The 19,019-nt window shown below is 38.7% G+C and overlaps 2 protein-coding genes across 6 annotated transcripts; one reads left to right on the top strand and one right to left on the bottom strand.

Moving 5' to 3' along the window:
* Positions 1–49: 49 nt before the first annotated feature.
* LOC115746081 (protein OCTOPUS-like) lies at positions 50–1,926 on the bottom strand. Its single transcript, XM_048281018.1, has one exon. It carries the CDS (start codon positions 1,783–1,785, stop codon positions 136–138), a length of 1,650 nt encoding a protein of 549 aa, XP_048136975.1. The 5' UTR covers positions 1,786–1,926; the 3' UTR covers positions 50–135.
* Positions 1,927–8,319: 6,393 nt separating this feature from the next.
* On the top strand, positions 8,320–18,698 carry LOC115745932 (alpha-glucan phosphorylase, H isozyme). 5 transcript variants are annotated; one of them, XM_030681567.2, is made up of 17 exons: positions 8,320–8,536; positions 8,743–8,794; positions 9,078–9,310; positions 9,537–9,716; positions 10,102–10,278; positions 10,364–10,449; positions 10,602–10,791; positions 11,047–11,139; positions 13,987–14,171; positions 14,320–14,437; positions 14,510–14,638; positions 15,197–15,415; positions 15,521–15,724; positions 16,272–16,430; positions 16,580–16,843; positions 17,583–17,773; positions 18,354–18,698. In XM_030681567.2, exons 3-17 carry the CDS (start codon positions 9,098–9,100, stop codon positions 18,478–18,480), a joined length of 2,535 nt encoding a protein of 844 aa, XP_030537427.1. In that variant the 5' UTR covers positions 8,320–8,536; positions 8,743–8,794; positions 9,078–9,097; the 3' UTR covers positions 18,481–18,698. The 5 variants fall into 5 exon arrangements, with proteins under 5 accessions (XP_030537427.1, XP_048136973.1, XP_048136974.1 ...); XM_048281016.1 differs by having other exon boundaries at positions 8,743–8,820; positions 9,076–9,310; XM_048281017.1 differs by having other exon boundaries at positions 8,743–8,825; positions 9,076–9,310.
* The last annotated feature ends 321 nt before the right edge of the window (positions 18,699–19,019 follow it).

The following is a 19,019-nucleotide window of genomic DNA, read 5'->3' as shown; positions in this document are numbered from 1 at the left end:
CTAAAATTAAACAAATAAAATATTGATTTTTTCTCTCTGAGACAATGAATTCCAGAGAACAAGAGCAACAATGAACTGCATATAATCAACTCAAGCTTTCATGTTTGCGAAAAAGTGCAGTGTGTCTCTGTTACATTAAGTAGTGACAGCTTCATAGTACTCTTTCCGGCAGACGGCCTTCATCCTTTCTGATTTACTTCTAGAAGTCCTTAATGGAGCAAGATAGACAGGTCGCAGGACATTGTCGATGTTATCCCCATAAGACTCTGCACTCTTGCTCCTAGCAGTAACACTATTACTCAGCTTAAGCCTCTGGCTAATATTACCAATTGGTTCATCTTTCTTGGCAACGTTGTTCCGCTCTTGCCGAGACTCAGTAACCACCAACTTCGTGTCCAACTCTCCGGCAACGCAACTAATCCTTCTATCGACATCTGCTTTCTCACCTCTAGAGTGCATCAAACTCCACGTATTCCAGGCCTTCCGCCAACCCAGCAACTGCAATTTCTTGCACCGTTTTTGGTCCTGCCTGCCAACAAAAGGAGCAGCATTCTGAAAAGCGGATTCAAGCGTTGCCAGATCATCTTGTTTGACTGACTTAAGCCTCCAATCCATTAACTCTTGCTCAGTTATCAGCAATTTCGTGCCATTAAACAATTCCATTGCAGCAGGTGATGGTTTCGACCTCAGCAGCAGCTTCGCCTCATCAACCTCAAATTCATGTTCGGCACTCTTGTGCGAATTCGATCTTTCGAAGCTCCTTCTTCGCCTTTGCAATGCCGGTGACTCCTTGTAGTAATACCTAGTCTGAAGACGCCCACCCGGACTCTTGCCATTCTCATAGACACAGCCCAACTTCTCCTCAACCAACACCCCATCCTCAGATTGATCATCAACCAACTTCACATCATTAACCGCAGAAACCGCTGGATTCAGATGCTGATACATGGAACTCCTACCGGTCATGTGGCCATCCAAAGAAGCCCTAGGCACATCATAAGAAATCCTACCACCATTAACCAGTTCCAAATCACAAGATCTCCTCCCAATTCCACATTCTCCAACCTCGCTTCTCATATCTCCTAATTCCCCCACATTAGCCTTATCCTTATCTACACCTTCCTCTCCAATTGCCACATTGCCGCCATTGACAAGTCCTATTGGACCTCGATTCGTGATCTTCTCCCTCCTTCTCCATTTCCTCCATTTGTCGGTCAAAACCGCAGCGACCCCCCAAAACCCTCTCAAATCCTTGTTCCTGCGCTTCTTCCTCTCCCACTCGAGATCTATGAACTCCCTCACCGTCCTTAACTCAGCTCCTCCTTCGAAATCATCATGGACTCCTCCATTATCAACCTCCTCGTTCTGCTCAACATCGCTATCGCAGATCCGAATCCCTCCTTCCTCGTTCCCCTCCCTGGACCCAGAACTCCCATCCCGACCACCCGGTCCATCCTCTAGATTTAAGAGGCCGATCGGGCTGGTACCGCCGACAACTTCGCACGATCTACGCCGCGGTTCGGCCGAGCTGCGCGCGGCGGCGCCGCAATTGAACTCTCGATGAGACTTGCTGCGGTGGAGATTGTCGGCTACAAAGCGAGGGACCGAATGATTGGAGATGCCGCGGTAGTTGGTGGCGTCGAAGCCAGCGAGGCGTTCACGGAGGCACGAGGCGCAGAGGCCGCCGGCGGTGGTCGGCCTGGTCGTGCGGCGGTGGCGGCATGAGGGACGTCGGTGTTGGGAATAAAGGGTCGTTGATGGCGATGGAGGCGATTGCGTTTGCATGGCGATTGAGTGAAGGGTGAGCGAGTGCTCGGGGGAGAGAGAGGCGTGCAGCAGCAAACTGCTAAGTGAAGACTGAAGAGTGAAGTGGCACTGGGGAGAGTCGGGTGGGAGCTGTGGCAGTTGACGTTGACCCCCACCGTAACAAAAACTAATTCCAAATTAAAACTGCGTTTATTCTAAGATCTTTTACACGTGTACTTATTCCCACTGCAATAACCCATGATGAAAATGGATTTTTTTTCTCGGGAAAATTTAATAAAAATGAATGATCTTTTTCGAATTCATCTGTCAAAATAAATCAATTTTAAACTTTCGATGGTTTGGAAGCGCCAATATTTGGGTTCCGTTTATTTTCTAAAAATAGATAATTCGAGAAGTGTTTTTCTAAAAATTATCACTCACAAAAATAAATGAACAAAAAGTACTTTTTATCATCTATAAAAATATTTGAACATCGATTATTATTCATGAATAAATATATTTTTCATCGGTTGATTATTTCAAGCGACACTAATAATCACTTATAAGATACTATTTTCAAATCATTCGTGTTTCGTGAAACAAATGCACCATTAATGATACATTACTTTCTTAAAACTTATTATTGATTGGTTATCTATCAAATTAGAAATTCTTTAAAAGCAATTAGCCAGGTCTTTCGTGCTCTGGTAAATAGAGAACCATTAACACTATTAACATAGCAATTAGCCAATTTTTTTTGCATTTAGTTATATGATTTCAATTCACGAGACTCGTTTGTATTGACTATGAATCAAATTTCTACCACATTACCAAGTCAAGTCACGATAGAAAAGCCAATGCAAAATGTTTACAAAGTTAGGGGTGTGTTTATTTCAGAAAAAAAAAATTGACGATAAAAGATAAGTGCTTTTTTAAAATCGCTTTTGAGGAAAATATTTTTCCTTTAATACCCTAACTTTGATTATGAATATTTTATTTGACTGTAAATGATTTTCTGTTAATTTATCACATCAAAGTTTAAAAATTAATTCTCAAAAATCTCTTTCACTCAAACGAACGCACCTTAAATGTAAACACGTGCTGTGAAATTGTAGTCAAATAAAAGTAAGATCGTAACCTTTCTCTCGAATGATTGCAAAGGGATAATCTCGAAATATGTTGGGAGCTAAGATGACTATATGCAAGAATGATGATTTAGATTCAATGCAAGTCAGAGTTAAATTATAAAAGCACGAGAATAAAGTTTTATGGATTAAACACTAATTTCTTATTTATTTTTGTTTGGGCCGGGCTTTTAAAAATCCAACTAGAATCGAAATTTATCAATGATTTTCTCTCTTCTAATCTACTTTTCTTTTTATTTGGTATTGGGCTGGGCCTCTTTATTCATACAAGACGGGCTTTCTAAATTGGCACGTTGTATGGAGTCAAATAAGTTGGACTATTTGGTTGGTGCGGTCAAAGACCATATTTTTTACAAGTTCACATTGATAATATATTTTTTTTCCAAATACACATTCAAAGCTACAAAAAAAAAAAAAAAAAAAAGCCGAGGTCCATCGTACCTGGATAAATGTCCTGGATATTTCGTGAAATATCAAACGCACTATTAACCATAGTACTTACCATGTGTTAGTAATTGTCAAATGAAAACCGAGCGTCTACTTAGTTTATAATTGTGATTTATTCGGTTCAATTAAGCATGGTAGATAAAGGATAAGATACGTGAATACTATAAAAGTGCACAAGCGTTGCTGTAAGTAAACAAACGATATGCCAAACACTTTGCAAAATCACTAGCAAGATTGGCAAAGAGAAGCACCAAGAACAAAACGAAAGGCATATTTCCGTACAATGCGATCACACAGAGAAGGAAGAAATAATGACACAAATGGTCACTAAACTTAATGTGATTTTTGAACTTTAACTCAATGTTCAAAGTAGTCCTTCAATCAATTCAAGTTTAATGACGACATTAGACATTTTCTTATAGTTAAGAGACTAAGTTGAATACGTTGGAAAATTTCGAGGGCCATATTAAATAAATTGAAAATCGAGGGACCACATTACACATTGTGCTAAAGTTCCGAGGTCGTATTGGTTAAATTAAAATTTTAAAGATCATATTGCATATTAAACCAAAGTATAAGACCATTCGTATTATTTTTCCGAGAGGAAAAGAAATTTATCGCTTTGTCTTAGTTTGCCTAGTCATCTCCTTTATTTTTCATTTTAGAGTGGAATTTATTGCAAATAAAGTCACATCATACTAAAAAATTTTACTTAAAAAACCAACACGTTGCACGAATTATCAATTTGTCACCGGTTTGACAAAAAAAAAAAAAATCTGTCGCCGAATGCACTTAAATAATATTTTTCCACCAATTATTCAACTGATTATTTTTCGACCAAAAAAAAAAAACTGATTGTCTGAAAATATTTTTTACGTTAGGTTGAACGCCAAAGTTATGATGCTTTTAATGTCATTTTCCCTCTCCTTCTCGTTCAGGTCGGCCATGATGTCATTGCAATCAATCTGACCTGCCAGACCTTTGCAACCATCATCATCGGTGTCATCCTTGGTGAAGCGCTCTCTATCTCTCTCATTCGAGCTAAGACAAGGCTTTCAATTCGTGGTCGGGGTTGAGGGGGGCACGGCCATCGTTATCCCTCTGATGAAGGTCACGACACTCGAATTGGAAGGTGAGCTATGAGCTCGATCTCGAGTGGGTGTGCTTGTGTCGTGGATCAAAGAGCGTTCCGTCATCAATTTAAAGAGAGCTCATCAAAGTCATTTGATTGTACAGGGACTCAATAATCTTTATCATCGAATTTGATTGATAAGAATTGATGATCTCAACCGTTGGATAAGGCAAATCTCCACCGTTGGATAATGTGACAAGAATTACTATCCTCCACCGTTAGATCAAGTGAATCTTCACCACCCGATTGACTAGACAATTATTAATATTCCCTACTGTTAGATCGTATAGTAGATTGATAGTTGTAATATGACGAACTATTGTATAAATAGGGGAGCCGTTCCCCTCACTTGTATCATCCACTTGATCCGAGCAATACAAATATTCTAGCGCTTATATCTCTACTTTCTCTCTCTAAAAATCCCTTCCTCGAGCATGAGATGCTTACTTAGACCGAGCCGAGCAACTCACAATCTAAGTTAGACCAAGCTGAGCAACTCACAGTCCGAGTGCCGCACCATCGTGATGTAAAGAGCTAGCTCGTGATACGTGGGTGTCTGTCGGAGAGAAACCCAAGATGCTTCAACCTTTGACCAAGTAAATATAGTGGTCTACATACTTATGGTGATTTTCGATTAAATTTATCCTTAGTGGAATTATCTACATGGTTGGTGGTTTTAGCGGCGATGCTTAAGCTCGTGGCGGCGACGGCGGCGGCGGCGGTGGCAATGGCGACCGTGGTTTTGGTAGTGGTTCTCTTGAGGCCCTAGAAGGAGCAATCGGTTGGAGTGAGGTTGTGGCAACGGAGGAGGAGAAAGAGGGCGAGGGAGGAAAAAGCAGCGTTCAGACCCCACTAACGGAGTTCTTCCGCGTCCATCTCAGCAAATTCATTTATTTATTTTTCACTGTTTTACTTAACAAAATATATAATTTCTGTCAGCAAATTCCTTCCATATTTTTAATGGAAGGACAATATTAGTCCATATTCTAAAAGTTTCGAAATTATATTGAACAACAAAGAGTTGAAAAATTATAATAGATAAAACTTTAGATATCAACATGTCATCACTCTGATAATATTCAATAACATACGCTTATCTTAAAATATATGGACAATCAAATATAACCTTTTTAGCGCTTTGATAAAGATGAAAAATCACATTACAAATTCACGAGTCAATTTCAGCCGTGCTTCCGGGTGAATCGCTTCAACCCGAGTGCGGCTTGCTTCTCTGCAGTTAAATTTGATGTGTGTGGAACCGGACAAATTAAACGCACACGCAACGAGACAAGACATAATGAAATTGAGAATTTTCAGAAAGATGGAAAGCCAGATTTTTCTCCATCGTTCGTGTCGGTGTCCATTGCAAAAAGGAGGACCCAATTTGTCCCGCTTGTTTGACGACGGATACCACGAAATAAGTTTTTCCAAATAAATTGAAGGAGAAATGTCAAATAAAGAATATAAAATGTCATTATTTTCTTAAAAAAATATATGAAGTAGATGTTATTTCAAATAGAATCTGAAGGCTCATCGTATTCTCAAATAAAAGTATGAAGTAGTGCTTATTTCAAGTGACGATATGACTTTTAGATTAGTAAGGGCATTTTTGTTATTTATTTTTTTCTTTTTTTTCTTTTTCGCAGATGGCTTATCACCGGCAATACTCGAAAATGGCTGGACGAGAGACGGCCTCGCCTAGGCAAGTTCGCCCTTGCTAGCCATAACCGAGGCCGGCCGTCGCCATCGCCCGGTGAAGGTCACCGAGCCTTCACCGGCCGTAGCAAAAGAAAAAAAAAAAGAGAAAAAGGAAAAGAAACATAGCAAGGTTGATTGGTTTAGCTACTCATATCCACTTATTGAGAAATATACAATTTGAGCCACAGTTACCGACCATTACCGTCAATCAGGAAAGTTCGAGATTAATAAATCCGTCACCGCATCCCATCATTGTGATACTAAAAGCAGGAGCTCATGTTCATTTTCCCATATTCGCAATGTTTTTCTTGCAAGCAATTTCGCCATTTCGATTTCACGCTTTCGATTCGTAGCATTAGGGCCATAAAAAAAAAAGTTTTTTCGGACTCGCATGACGACGATTATGATTCGAAAAAGTAATTCCGATTATAATTGATTTTTTCTGATTCTGTTCTCTATATGAGTTTTTAGAAAATCGAAACGTGTTTAATATCCGCACAAAATTCTTGTTTCGAAACGGAAACGCGTTTGGTAACCTGTACAAAATTTTTGTTTTCATGAATAATTTCTCTTTCCAATTTTGTCATTTAAGTCAAATAATTATGTAATTACTTTGTCAAATTTCATCTTACATTTCGAATTAATTGAATATTAATTCATACTTATTCTTTTATATAACATATTGCATATTGCATATAACACCTTTTCGTGCTATTCCGTTTAATTGCAGTGTAATAACCAATCATTTTAAGCTTAAAAAAGGAGAGGCCATGTTGAATTACTATGTAATTTTGGATTAGCTTGGGCTCTCCCAGGCCTGTACCAAATTGCAATGAGGGAATATCGAATTGCTATCTTTGTGTGATCGGTGGCATGTGTATGTGTACATGTAAATGGAATCGCCACAATCTTTGAGGAATGTAGACCGGAAACCTTATCGAGCGGTCGAGAGAAACCGTTCAATGCTACGCAACCAAAGAAATATACGGTTCACGGACTTTGTTACATTGGTGTTTCTACCGACGCCCTTTCGGCACCGAAGTTGAGTGTTTTCTATACGCGTTTTATGCAAATTTTCAATTTATTTTTAAACTTACGAGGTAAGCCAATGCTAAGTGTTTACGCATATTATTTTTGTCTTTTTACAATTTTTTTAAAACTAGACTAAGTTTAAAGTACCTAAACCTAGGCAAATCACAATTAATGAAATCAAGTGCGCAATCAAGGAATCATGGCATTGATAAATCGCACCATAAAATCCTAATGAAACCCTAAGTGCTTAAAAAAATGTATTTCGGGTTTAATTTTAAAGGTGTTTATGATTTTCCTAAAAAAGAAAAAATTATATGAATTCTAGGAATCTAGGCCAAAATTTATGAAAATGAGGTCAAACTAGCATAATCCAAGCTTCCTCTATTTTTAGAGATTTTTTTTAAATTTTTATTTTATTTGTTTATTATCTTATATATTGTTATTTGAAAATGAGGCCTTGTTCTGTTTTAGGTATAAAGAAAAGCCATGAGAGAACTAAAAAGGAAAAAGTAAGAGATATTGGACTTCATCATATTTTGTGATTTTCAAAAGTGATTTTTTTTTCAAAATTAAATTTTTTAATTGTTTTTGCTCTAAAACTGCAGAATCATTTACATAACTATCTTTTTTATTTCGAAGAACAGAATTGGAGTCTTAAAATCGTTAGCTCGCAAGTCATTAGTGACTAGGAATCTATTCTCTGTCATGTATGGTCGCAGTGTGTTTTTCTTATGAGGTGGGATACCCATGAATGGATCTCTCGTAGAAGTCATACGGTTACCCAAAATTGCAGGGGACAAAAGAGAAAGTGAGTTGATAAGTCTCGTGGACGCCTCCGGCGTCATGTCGCCCGCCGCCCGGTGCGCGCCAATAATTCACTCCATCACGTGCGCCTCGTCCAGTCCCAAGACTCCCACAGTCCCACCTCTCTCGAAGCAAAAAATCACGAGGAAAAGAAAGAAAGAAAAAAGAAGAAGATCCAATCCCGATGCTGAACTCGCACGTGCCATGTCCACCTCTGGCTCCCACGCTTTCCCACTTCCTCCTTTCCAGTCATGTGAACTCATTCATACTTTCAAAGCTCAAACTCAGAATTCACTCAGGCTCTCTGATATTTTTGGCTCCAAATCATCTCCATCGTCTCTCTCTCTCTCTCTGCAACTTCTCCATCGCCTTTGGCTTTGTTTCGCAGAAGCTCCAGTTATGTCCCTCTCAGTCTCGCCCATCCTTTGTCCCTTTTCGCTTTTCCATTAATATCAGTCCGCATCTTCTCGCTCGCTCGCTGCCTGCTTGAGGAAATATCTTCTCCTCTCTTTGCGATTTTTCCTGCTTTAAGGTAACGAGACGTTTCGGATTTTGTTATTCATTCGAGCTCTTCGTTCGAATTCTCTCTGCGTTCTCTCTGTTTTCGCTCGGTGCGTATAGTCGAAGGTGACTCGCCGGAGCTTCTCCGGGACAGTTGTTGGTTGAAGTCATTGCATGTATTTCTGCACAACGTTCTATCGAATTTGACTTCTGACTCGACGTTAAATTGACTCATAGGCGTCTTTTGACAATTTTGATTTTGGAACGGGGGGATATCAGTTGCGCAGCTGTCGCCGGCGATCAATCTTCGCTCTGGCATTGTTTTTTTTTTTTTTTTATTCTTTACAATTAGGGCAGCTGATCAGGGATTCGAGCTCATATTTTTCGAATGTAGAGAGCCAATCAGCATGTTTAGTTTCTTGTTTTTCAAATTGCAGTTATAAGATTTCACTGTGTAAAATTACTCAGTTCCGAGATGATGTTCTTAGGCAAGTATTAGGGAGCACTGGTTCTTGTGAAACGCTCTTGATGATGATTCTAAGATGGAGTATGCTGATGTTTGTAGCACAGAGATAGTAAAGAAGGACTCGGTATGGCATCCACTACGGAGACTAATGGAAAAAGGACATATGGTGTTTCTGCTGAAGTACCTGCATCTGCGTGTCCATTGGCCGATGAGCCGTCTACAATAGCGTCAAATATCCATTACCATGCTAAGTATAGCCCTCATTTTTCTCCTTTCAAGTTTGAGCCGGAGCAAGCATACTACGCAACAGCTGAAAGTGTCCGCGATCGCCTCATCCAAGTTTGTACCCTTAACGACTTTCTGTTAATAACTCTGTTCCGGAACATTTTTACAAAGGAAGACAAGAACTCTTATCATCACTCTAGTTTGACTGCTTGGGATTGTGCTTATTTCGCAGTTTGTAATTACTTGGAATATAAGCATGACAATTTGTGCTGATGTTTGGATGTCTATTACATATTTTATCGAATAATTGTCACATTCTGCTAATTTGATATTTGTTCAGCAATGGAACGAGACCTACTTTCACTATCACAGAACTGATCCGAAACAAATATATTACCTGTCAATGGAATATCTTCAAGGAAGGGCATTAACTAATGCGATTGGGAATCTTGACATCCATGATGCATATGGTGATGCTTTGAAAAAGTTGGGACATGATCTAGAGGAGATTGTTGAGCAGGTAATTGATTTTCCTTTGAGTTGCCTCATGTCTTCGAGTACTGTTTTTGAGGATTCCAACTGATGCAACTATCCTCTTTGACGTCAGTGCTTTGTCGCTTGAGATTGAACTCTGTTAACTGTTTCCTTTAAAAGAAATATTGTACATCGGAGCCTATACAGCTTACTTGACTGCTTATATAGCAAAGTGAGCTTGATCAGATCATAATTGCGTAATTTCAGTGAATAATTGAGCACAGTTCTTTAAGGTGATTGTATTTGACTCAAAGATTATGGTTTTCAATGCAACATTTTGCCCTTTCATTTGAATTGGGTGGTGGATCGTTGCCTATGTAAGCTGGATCTATGCTCTTGCAAAGAGAGCTTTCTAATGAACATGTTTTTAGGAAAAAGATGCTGCACTTGGAAATGGTGGCCTGGGGAGGCTTGCCTCCTGCTTCCTGGATTCTATGGCAACATTGAATCTCCCTGCATGGGGATATGGCTTGCGATACAGATATGGCTTATTCAAGCAGCGGATTACTAAGGATGGACAAGAAGAAAGTGCTGAGGATTGGCTGGAGGTTCTTTTTTGACCAGTCGATAACTTTTTAAATATTGTTTGTTTCATGGAATTTCGTTGAGATCTGTTTTTGCAAATTACTGCAGAAGTTCAGTCCTTGGGAAATTGTCAGGCATGATGTGGTTTTCCCTGTTAGATTTTTTGGCCATGTGGAGGTTACTCCAAATGGATCGTAAGCGTCACTTCTTGACTTCATCTTGGGGTTGGTTGAGGAATGCATGACAATTTCTTTGATGTAGCTACAAGCCTTGTGTATACTGCATCATAAATTCATAAGCAAGTTAGGTGTTCCTAAAGCATTCACTTAGTATATGTGCATTGCAGCCGGAAATGGGTGGATGGAGAAGTTATACAAGCTCTAGCATATGATGTCCCAATTCCGGGCTACAAGACCAAGAACACTAATAGTCTTCGTCTCTGGGAAGCAAAAGCTTCTTCTGAGGATTTCAACCTTTTCCAATTCAATGATGGACAGTATGAATCAGCTGGACAGTTGCACTTTCAAGCTGAACATGTGAGTGGCGTTTGGAAAGTGGTAGTCTTGTTTCATTAAGCAAAAAGCACACCTCTTTGATTTGGCATGGAAAGTGGTAGTCTTGTTTCATTAAGCAAAAAGCACACCTCTTTGATTTGGCATAGGTTATATGCTTTGGCACATTCTACCATCTCTTTTTCCCTATTGTGATTATTTTCTTAAAGATTCTGTCCTATTAGATGCTGTAAGTTGTTCACAATCCTAAAGTTATGGATATGAACAATCTTTTTGCAGATATGTGCTGTTTTATATCCTGGAGATGCAACAGAGAGTGGAAAGCTTTTGCGGTTGAAGCAACAATTTTTTCTCTGTAGTGCATCACTGCAGGTTTTCTTTCTTCTTTATTCTTCTTTTTTTTAGAGGGAATTATTATTTGTGGCTGCACTTTCTAACCATATATAGATCCAAACTTACATTCTTCTGTTCAACAAAGGTCCTAGCATGATTAGTAACAGTATATTTTTGTGGTGGTAAGAGTTTCATTTTTCTTCTGGAGGAAGAGCCAAAGACAAGTTGATTCGGCTGGTAATTCAATCTTTTGGGTTTTGAGGACAGCTATCTCCTAGACTAATATATAAACATGCACAACTTTTCAAAAGTACCAGAATTACAGTGACACTCCTGATGGTTTGACGCAGCATCGTGACTCTTTCGTCTGTCTTTTATTAAGAAAGCAAGACCCCCACAAGCCATTTACATTAGATTGGGCTGGTGACGCCCATTACAAATTTTCAAATGATAAATACTTCCCTCTTTAAAAAAATGCAGTAACCGTTTTTTTCTTTGGTTTGTCGGTTGACTAACTACATTTAGATGGTGTAGAGTAGTGGAGACTGGAGAGTGGTGGTTAATGGTTGTTGAGATAATTTTTCTATATTATCATTAACAAAAGATTACAAGGTTATATAAAACCCTCTAAACAAAGAATACACGTAGAATGACTATTTTACCCTTATCTAAATATTCCTAAGACTCCCTCTCAAGTTGGGATGTAAATATCAAATAATCCCAACTTGTTACATAAAAATGCACTCTACTCCCCCTAAGAGATTTAGTAATGATATCTGCAAGCTGATCCTCTGTCCTTGTGTGTTGAAGAATAATCTCCTATTTCTAAACTTTCTCTCATACAAAGTGACTGTCAACCTCAATGTGTTTGGTTCGTTTATGGAAGACATGATTATTTGCAATGTGAATAGCTGATTGATTATCACAATGTAATACCGATGAATCTGATGTTGACAAACCAATTTCCGATAATAACATTCTCAACCAAAGCAATTCACATGTCACATGTGCTATAGCTTTATATTCCGCTTCAGCACTTGATCGGGAAATCACATGTTGCTTCTTGCTTTTCCAAGCAACTAAATTACCTGCAAGGGACACACAATAACCCGTTGTAGATCTCCTATAAGTAGGACATCCAACCTAGTCCGCCTCGGAGAAACCCGTAGTGTTCGGATGTCCATAACTCTTGAAAAGTAGCCCTTTACCCGGTGCTCCCTTCAAGTGCTTGATAATTCGAAGTACAACATCCCAGTGAGTAGTATGAGGAGAACTCATGAACCGACCGACTCCACTAATAGCAAAGAATATACCAGGTCTTGTGACAGTAAGATGGTGCAACTTTTCCACTAATCTCCGATACTTCCTTGGATCATGTAACAATTCTCCATGTTCTACATCAAGTTTCACATTAGGTGCCATAGGAGTATCTACCGGCTTTTGATGAGACCATCATCAACAGCTCTAAAAGCTTAAGTTGTTAGATGAAGGTGTGGTTTAATATTTATTTACCCTATCACCCCCCCCCAATAGTCCGGTCTTTTTTCTTTTTTGGGTCGACACTTAGTATGGTGTTTTGCCTAGTACTAAGTGTGGATATATTTAATGGGGGAGGCAAATGGAACTTAGAAAGATTTAAACTCGGAACCTCCTACTTTGATACCATGTTGAGATAATTTTTCTATATTATCATTAACGAAGGATTACAAGGTTATATAAAACCCTCTAAACATAGAATATACGTAGAATGACTATTCTACCCTTACTTGAATATTACCTAACAATGGTGGTTTTCACTGAGCTAAATGGGGAAAATAGCCCATGGATTAATCTAAAATAAATTCAAGTTATTATTGTAACTTGGTTTTGAGGCAATTTAGGTTGAGAGACCAAAAGAAGGGATCTCTCCCTTAAAGAATAGTACGAATATTGACGTTAGTGATTTTTCATTCCGGTAATGTTTTGTTATTTTTCTTCTTTCTTCATGTTCATATTATGAAAAAAGGAAAAATGACACACATAGTCCCCGAACTTCGGTCTAATGTGCAATATAGTCTTTGAACTTTTAACTTGTTCAATGTAGTCCCCGAACTTTAGCCCAATATGCATTTTGGTCCCTAAACTTTTGACTTGTTTAATGTAATCCCTAAACTTTTAGTGCATGAATTTAGTCCCTAGACCGTATGAAAATGTTCATTATAATCTCCGATCCAAAATTAATAGAAAGACTACATTAAATATTTTCATATAAGTCAGGGACTATATTGAACTTGTAGCAAAGGTCCTGGGACTACATTGAGCAAATTAAAAGTTCATGGACCATATTGAACATTAGACTAAAGTTCAAGGACCATATTGAACGGATTTAAAGTTCGGGGACCATAATGCACATTAACTTAAAGTTCGGGGACCATTTAGGTCATTATCTCTATGAAAAAATGCTCAGTATATGTTTCCACCAAGGGCGCACAATTATATATTTCGGTGTTTTCCCTAAATCTTTTTCCCCTTGTAATTACTACTGTTGGGCAAGAGCTATGCGCATGTGCCAATTTGAATAGATATGTCAAAAAGTAGATCATGAGTTGATTAAAAAAAGGAAAGGGATAGTTATTTTCTGAGTGGATGAATGGGTGAGGTTAATTATTATTTCCATGGAGGAAGTGGGTGTGTGGGTGGTGGATGGAGTTTATATGTTAACTTTTGCTTATTACTTTACGAAGGGTTTTGAAACGGATAAGAAGTCAGACTGAAAGAAGCTTTCCAGTTAGCTATTAGATGATTGTATTGGTTTGTTTTAATTTTCTTATAGTGGGGATCATCTTAATGCCAAGATCCACTTTCTATAATTTCGAAGTTTTTGCTTTTAAAACCAATCACTTGCAGGATATAATCTTCAGGTTCAAGGAAAGGAAAGGTGGAGAAGGCTCATGGCAGTGGGCTGACTTCCCAACGAAAGTTGCAGTGCAGCTGAATGACACTCATCCCACTCTTGCGATTCCAGAGTTGATGCGTCTGTTAATGGATGATGAAGGACTTGGGTGGGACGAGGCATGGGATGTTATGACAAGGTGAAGCATAACATTACTTTGTACTGCCAATGATTTGCATTACGAGTCTATTGCACCATGTTCCGGTAATTTTAGCTCTGCAACATCTAGTTTTTTCTCCTCTGTTTCATGACCATCTCATATATGGAAAATCTTGTTATTGGCACAGGACAATTGCCTATACTAATCACACAGTTCTTCCTGAAGCTCTTGAGAAGTGGTCACAAGCTGTAATGTGGAAGCTTCTTCCTCGACATATGGAGATCATTGAAGAAGTAGATAAGAGGGTATGCCTTCTGTTCATTATGTTCCTGATATATGTGCACAGTACCTGAGAGTGGATGATGACTATTTCCTAGTTCATGGAAATGGTGCACACACAACGAAATGACCTTGAGAACAAGCTCTCCACCCTGCGAATCTTGGATAACAACCCCCAAAAGCCAGTTGTCAGGATGGCAAACTTATGTGTGGTATCTGGACACACGGTAAGAGCTCCATTAATACTAGTCCTTTTAAAGCTCGCTTGATTACTATTCTCCTCCTAAAACCGCCATTTTGTGAGCATCAGAAATCTTTATTTGAATACTTATCCATGGGGTCAATGTTTTTAAGCCTGCTTGTCACGTGGTCCAGACATGGTTTCTCTTTAGAGGCTCCATCAGCCAAACAAGAATATTTCATATCCCATTTAGTGTCAGTTCCTTCCATTACTGTGTATGTGCATTCATTAGAGGTCACAAGCTATTGCATGCACTAAAAGAGGTGGAGCACATATGTCTATTGAGTATTTCCTTTCATATTAGACAGAAATCTCAAACAAATTTGATGGAAATAATCACCATAAGCTACAAAATGTGTGCTGTTGTTTGAGTAGATTTCCCTGAAAGCTACGGCTTATTCTGCTCTTCATGTGTATTATTAATAGGATTACCTGTTATAATTTCATCTTCCATGTAACCATATATATGTTGTGTTTCCCATGCAGAGATTTGAATTGGTTATTATAAAATGATGAACTCAATGTAAGTGTAATGTTACTGTAGGTTAATGGAGTTGCTCAATTACACAGTGACATCTTGAAGTCCGAGTTATTCGCAGACTATGTTTCCATCTGGCCATCCAAGTTCCAGAATAAGACTAATGGTATTACTCCTCGACGGTGGCTTCGATTTTGCAGTCCAGAACTCAGTGGCATTATCACCAAATGGTTAAAAACTGATCAGTGGGTGAAGAACTTAGACCTCCTTGTTGGTCTTCGTCAAGTAGGTGCCACAGATTATATTTTTATGATATAAGATTAAATCCTTGAGGAGGCTAGCTTCTTTTGATTCTGTAGGAATTTCTATCACTTATGCTTGCTTCGGCAGTTTGCTGATAATGCAGACCTCCAAGATGAATGGGCCTCTGCAAAAATGGCGAATAAGCAGCGGTTGGCACAGTACATATTGCGGGTGACGGGTGTCAGTATTGACCCAAACAGTCTATTTGACATTCAAGTAAAGCGTATTCATGAATACAAGAGACAACTACTGAATATTCTGGGTGTGATCTATAGGTATAAGAAACTTAAGGTAAGCAGCTGACTCCATCTCTTCTTAGTTTCATATTGTGAACAGGAAGTACTTATCTTTCTTGTTTCTCAAATAAGTGCAAGAAATGCAATTACTTCTTCGATCATTAGGCGTGATGATGCATATCAAAGTGATGAAACTGAAGATTCCTCTCATTGTCTGTCTTCCGCACCAGTTTCTTTTCCCCATATCATATTGAGACTAAGTATCCAAGTATACATACGTACATATATTTTGGCTTGTTCAGTCACATTCAATATTGCTTCCTCTTTATCTCTTGAAAACCAAATTTATGAAAGATGAAGAAGTTGTAATGCAATTTGTTGTATTTTTTAAGCCAAGATGATCGTTCCTTTCTTCTTAACGAACTTTTGTTACTCTATGCAGATTAGTTAGTTATATATTACTTTCACAGAGTAGAGACTTCTGTATTAAACAGACATAAATTACTTTTTTGGATTGTTAATTTGTCATAGGGCTATTTCCTGCTATTATTTTGTATTATAAATTGCCATGCATCAAAGAACTTTTACTAAATACAATGCAGGAGATGAGTCCTGAAGAGAGGAAAAAGACAACTTCACGGACAGTTATGATTGGTGGAAAGGCATTTGCAACATATACAAATGCTAAAAGAATAGTCAAGCTTGTGACTGATGTTGGTAATGTTGTCAACTGCGATCCTGAAGTCAATGACTACTTGAAGGTAATTTAAACTTCCAAAATACAGAAACACAGAACTTTGGTTTTCCAGAAACAGTCACGAAGCTTGCACTGCTTTTTAGCATGTACTTTAAATATCATAAATTAAATTCATTATTTATGTTCCATTTATCTAGTTTTTGCATATTTCAGGTTATATTTGTTCCGAACTACAATGTCTCAGTAGCAGAGATGCTTATTCCTGGAAGTGAGCTATCTCAGCACATCAGCACTGCAGGAATGGAGGCAAGTGGCACAAGCAATATGAAATTCGCACTGAATGGCTGCCTCATTATAGGAACATTGGATGGGGCCAACGTGGAAATCAGGGAAGAAATTGGGGAACTGAATTTCTTCCTCTTTGGCGCAACAGCTGATGAGGTCCCCAGGCTGCGGAAGGATAGGGAAAATGGACTGGTACGAATTTATGAGTTTCCTGAAAGATGGCTGGTATAGCTTGAATGATAGTAAATCTGCAATCATCTTACACATAGAAAAAACTAAGATTGGAAAGTGAGAATTTAATTCACAAGTTCTCAAACTAAATTCAAATGCAAGTGGTAGCTGTTGCAACTTGCAAGACTGCATGGTTAAGGTTCTGCAATGGTCTTGAATGAAAACAAAAAGAAAAGGTTCTGCAATGGCGCCAGCTGGTATATTGCCGGTTCAAGTTTTAACCAGGATCAATTGGGCAAAATTCATGGATGACTGAGTCCTCAAACTGCATTTAATGCAGCGACTCCCTTTTAAGTTTGTCGGAATATGCTTTTGTGTTTTGAGGCTCTTTTCGTATGCTGGTGATTTCTTCTTTCTACAACAGATGGAAGTTGATCTGCATTTACTTGTCTCCTCTAAATCCACCTCTCTAGTCCTCAATGAAACGTGAGGCTTTTCTGCCACCTGAAAAACTGAGCTTTAAGATTAAACTATGACAGTACAATAGAAAGCAATGTTGTTGGGCAATATTTGTGAAATATTATGCTAAAATTTCCCCTAAACGAGGAGCAGGAATAGTACTATAGTAGCATTTTCCCCTTTACCTCATTTGTTGTATGACTGTTTCGTACCAGCAGTTTTTTCTTTGTCTGAGAGTTTCGCACCATGCTGTTAAAGCATAGCTTTGGGCTCCATTGTTTTAATTTCTCCTTGCTTGCAGTTCAAACCAGATCCCCGCTTTGAAGAGGCTAAGCAATTTATAAGAAGCGGAGCATTTGGAAGCTATGACTACAATCCACTCCTTGATTCTCTGGAGGGCAACTCTGGATATGGTCGTGGAGATTATTTTCTTGTTGGCCAGGACTTCCCCAGTTATATGGAAGCCCAAGCAAGAGTAGATGATGCCTACAAGTAAGCTATCATGACTCCATATACTTATGTTACGAATTACTTGTGCTTGAACATTTTTCTGCAACTGAAATGACTGCTTGACCCCAGAAAATACAAGTTGTCTAAGGAAAACGTGTGTTCTATGCCCGAGACAACGTAGTAACACTTAAAAGTTGGTTTTCAGCCAGAAAGTAGATAAGCCACCCGAAGTTGCTTCTTGTTAGGCCAAAACCAGAAGATGGATACCTAGTCAATGAACTATCTATTAAGTAGAATTGTCGTCAGCAGCCGCTTCAAATGGCTACCTTTGAGAGATGTTATGTCTAAAAGAATCTCATTTAGGAACATACTTTTTGACTTGTTATGTATAATTTGGTTTTTTGGATCCCAAGTCGTGAAAATCACTTGAAATTTTGAAACTTACTAGTCAAATCATCAAGCTTTGCAACATCAGCGCCAAGCTATAGGAGCATGGTGATACTCAGCAATGCCATCCTGGATCTCAGTAGTGTCATTTCTCAAGCATCCTTTACTGGGTTACTAGTGTTGAAATCTCCTTTGTACCATTGAAGTAATTGTAACATCATCATTCGTATTGCAGGGACAGAAGAAGATGGCTAAAGATGTCTATTTTAAGCACTGCTGGAAGTGGCAAATTTAGCAGTGACCGTACAATTGCTCAGTACGCCAACGAAATCTGGAACGTAGAGGCATGCTGTGTACCATGAAAAGCAATTCGAAACTAGACCTGCTTCTAAGCTTCCTCCTCCACCCTCCTCTCTCCCTCTCGCTTTTGTATTGCGATACGGCGACAACCATATGCAGTAATTTATGTTTGTAAAACTAGATTCATTACACAAACGCATTCTGCCTGACTGAGGATGAGAAATAAGCATGGATGTAATAATATACAGTGTATTCCTTTATAAATTGATGTTTCTCTGTACTAGCCGAGTTCTTGCATTCAAGATGGAAAGGCGAGCTTCTTCAATTGAATTTATCTTGAGCGTCGTAGCAAGAAGCAGATGACCTATCCGAATCAAAAGCAAAGCCCAACATGGAAGTTAAAAGATGCCGGTTTACTACCTCTGTAAAGTGGGAGCAGATATTGCCTATAGCTATAGTTCTCCGGAGTAGTCTGGTATTAGGCAAACTTTGTTTGAAGATGTGCCTTTTGATTCGGAGTGACTAACCAGTCGCATGTTAAGTCGGTGGCCAATGCTGCATTGATTTTTCAAAGTCGGTGGCCGATGCTGTATTGATTTTT

Source organism: Rhodamnia argentea, chromosome 6 (genome assembly GCF_020921035.1).
Source record: "Rhodamnia argentea isolate NSW1041297 chromosome 6, ASM2092103v1, whole genome shotgun sequence".
Classification (NCBI taxonomy): Eukaryota; Viridiplantae; Streptophyta; class Magnoliopsida; order Myrtales; family Myrtaceae; genus Rhodamnia; species Rhodamnia argentea.
This window is presented reverse-complemented; position numbering and strand designations above follow the sequence as displayed.

Bases quoted from the DNA above. Each gene is read 5' to 3' on its own strand.
- LOC115746081 (XM_048281018.1), bottom strand. From the start codon at position 1,785: ATGCAAACGCAATCGCCTCCATCGCCATCAACGACCCTTTATTCCCAA.
- LOC115745932 (XM_030681566.2), top strand. From the start codon at position 9,098: ATGGCATCCACTACGGAGACTAATGGAAAAAGGACATATGGTGTTTCT. The intron at 14,172-14,319 runs GTGAAGCATAAC...TTATTGGCACAG, and splicing joins GCATGGGATGTTATGACAAG to GACAATTGCCTATACTAATC. The intron at 15,416-15,520 runs GTAGGTGCCACA...TTGCTTCGGCAG, and splicing joins TCCTTGTTGGTCTTCGTCAA to TTTGCTGATAATGCAGACCT.